Source organism: Gekko japonicus, unplaced genomic scaffold, assembly GCF_001447785.1.
Source record: "Gekko japonicus isolate JY-2015 unplaced genomic scaffold, Gekko_japonicus_V1.1 scaffold15, whole genome shotgun sequence".
Lineage (NCBI taxonomy): Eukaryota > Metazoa > Chordata > Lepidosauria > Squamata > Gekkonidae > Gekko > Gekko japonicus.
The window spans coordinates 2,403,326-2,406,349 of record NW_015165830.1 but is presented as its reverse complement, the minus strand read 5'-3'; the positions used below and the strand labels follow the sequence as shown (position 1 = coordinate 2,406,349).

General features: G+C 52.2%; 1 protein-coding gene across 2 annotated transcripts in view; it reads right to left on the bottom strand.

The window, feature by feature from the left end:
• Positions 1 to 3,024, bottom strand: part of LOC107110060 — a 44,248-nt gene that overhangs the window by 35,879 nt on the left and 5,345 nt on the right. For both annotated transcript variants that reach the window (XM_015410779.1, XM_015410780.1), the window contains exon 2: positions 713 to 831. In XM_015410779.1, the coding sequence (XP_015266265.1) occupies positions 713 to 831 (119 nt within the window). The remainder of the gene's footprint in view (positions 1 to 712; positions 832 to 3,024) is intronic.

Sequence of the window (3,024 nt, the reverse complement as noted above, 5' to 3'; positions counted from 1 at the left end):
ATGAGGAGAGGGGAGGAGGAACTAAGGAGAACATGTTCTCTTGCTGCCTGTTCCCAATTCGTGAGCTGTGGAAAGTACAATGCCGGTTGCTGGGAGACCAGCAGCTGAAAGTGGCATTGTCTGTATTTACCCGGTGCCTTACAGTAGCATTCCCTGCTGAGCTCCGTCCCTGCAAAAGGAAGGGGGCCTGGCTTGGAAAAAAGCGTGCTGGAGAGGGCAGGGAGGGGCTTCTCTTTTTTTGCGCAGAGGGAGCCTGTCATTGCCCTGGTGACAGAAGTCCCTCCAAAGCGTTTCCTTATCCCAGCTCTCACACTTGGATAATGGACCCCCTGACAGGACAATCCTGACTCAAAAGACGCCAGTTGGGGACAGGCTCAGGTGAAAGGGCTTTGTTTGTCGACAGAGTGAGAAATGAGCAGGGAGGTTCAGAGTTCCTTTGGGGCACAGCACTGTAAGCCAGCAGGAAAGAACCACAAATAGCCTTGGAGAGCACAAATGAGGCTATTGGGAGCAAACAGTGCAGTCAGGCCTGGCAAAGGTACCCTGCACAAGGCACATGGTGGGTGCAACAGGGGTTCCTTTCAATCCAAGCAAGGCACAAAGAAATAATGCTGCTTATCCAAGTTCGAGGGTGGGAGGTGAGGGACTGGGGTGCTGGGTAGACAAAGCAGATAGATCAAACTGCTGGGAAAGGGCAGAAGGCGATACTTACATATTGGCTGGGGTTCTGGAAGAAGCGGCAGGAGCACAGGAACTGGCAGCACAGAGGGTCTCGGTGATACAAAAGCAGCAGCAGCACCAAAATAGCCACAATGAACACAGAAGAAGAAACTGCTGCCAAAGAAGAGGGAAAAGGAAATATAGTGGAAGTTAATGGGAAGCCTTGAACTAGCACCAGGCTCACTGTCCCTGCTGAAATCTCAGTCTTCTGGGGCAACCAAAAGTGCATTTAAAGCCCAATGAGAGCGGGATAGAGAATAAGAAGGCAAGTGCTGTGGCCCGGAGCAATGTCCATTGCAAGTTAGGTGCAGCACCTAGGGTTGCCAGCCTCCAGGTGGGGCCTGGAGATCTCCTAGGGTTGCCAAGTCCATCTTCCACCCCCAGCGGGGGACTTTGGGGGCATTCCTGGATGGGGTGGGGCATCCCCAATGTGATGACGTCACGTTGGGGACGTCTGCCGCCCCCACCCCCACCCGGCCGTGTGCCGGATCTCCAGAAACAGCAGTTCCCTGCACTTAAAGTAGCCGGCAGCTGGCGTTTCCCCTTTAAGAGAAGCTGCGTTTCCCTTTTAAGAACGAAGCTGGCTTTTCCCTGCAAGCTTGCGGAGTTCGCGCTTGGGATGAAACACGGGTTGCACACCCTTAAAGGGAGAGAGATGGGTGGCTGTGGGTGTTGGGGGTGGGGCTTCCCCCGCCGGCCATCTGGCCGGTGGCGGGTAGAACCCCCCCCAAAATGGGGGACCCCTGGCAAACTGGGGGGGTTGGCAACCCTAAGATCTCCCACATTTACAACTGAATTCCAGACGACAGAGCTCAGTTCCCCTGGAGAAAATGGCTGCTTTGAAGGGTGGACTCTATGGCATTGTACCATGCTTAGGCCCCTCCCCTCCCGAAACCCCACCCTCTCCTGGATCCACCCCCAAAGTCTCCAGGTATTTTCCAACCCAGACCTGGCAACCCTAGCAGTACCTCAGGGAATCTGTCCCAGCAGAACTGAAACTGCGAGTGGCAAATGGTGCAGCCTCAGGCTGCTAACGCAGGATCCCTTGGAAGACTGAAAATATCACTCACAAAAAGGAGGTTTCTAGCCACCATGAAAGCTCCAGCCTGCATTCCTCCTTCAGTATCCCCACACTCAACATGAAACCGTGCATGTAAAATTGGAATAGGATCTGGAGGATCAAGGTCTGAATTCCCGGCTCTGCCATGGAAGCTTGCTAGGTGACCCTGAGCCAGTCTTCCACACTCTTGGCCTAACCTACCTTACAGGGTTGTTGTTGTGAGGATAAAACAGAGAGGAGAACGATGTAAGCTGCTTTGAGTTCCCTTAGGAAAGAAAAGCAGGGTATAAATGAAGGTTGAGGCTGCGGACGACTCTATATGGCCTCCCTGAGGGGGTTGTCACCCATCTACTTATCAGCCCAAATAATATGCCAGGGAACCTGCAGCCAGCTGATTTGTTAGAAGTCTGACTGTGTTTTAATGTTTATTAATTTTAAATTGTTTCATTTTAATTGTATTTATTGTATGTTTTATGATGTTACCCGCTCTGAGCCTGCTCGCGGGATAGGCGGGCTATAAATACAAATAATAAATAAATAAAATAAATAAACATTTTAAAAAAACAAACACATTTGTGGTCTGGTGACCTGTTACCTTATCTGAAAGTTGATTTAAACTAATCTATGGGATGGGCGGAAGGATTGCCAGATCCAGGTTGGGAAACTCCTGGAGATTTGGGGGTGGAGCTTGGGGAGGACAGGGACTTCATTTAGGTACAATGCCACAGAGTCCATCCTCCAAAGCATCCATTTTATCCAGGGGAACTGGAGATGACCTGTAATTCTGGGGGATCCTCAGGTCCCACCTGGAGGCCGGCATCCCTATCCTATGGGGAGCGGTGGCACAGAGGATTTATCCTCTGGTTACAGTAACATCTGAACTGAACAGAACTGCTGTCAGTTCTAGCCTGTGCTGGTGTGAGCTACCAGCCTTGTCCCCAGCTCGCCGTCCACCCAGCGGTTCGAAAGCTTCGGCGAGTAGATACAATGGGTACCACTCCTTAGAGAGGGTGGGCACACTAAACTCCCCCGGTGGGGGGAGGTGTTAGCCGGCGAAATGGAATGTCCAGCTCCTAAGCTCGGAAGCCTCGAAAGATCTCCTCGGCATCAAGAAGCCTGCGATGGGCCGATCCGGCCAGGCGGTGGCAGTGCGGCGCTGCGACTTGAAGAAGTCCCGGAAAAAGCTGACGTCATAAAGCCAAGCCGAGTGAATGCCATCTGGAACACGTCTAAGCCTACAGCTG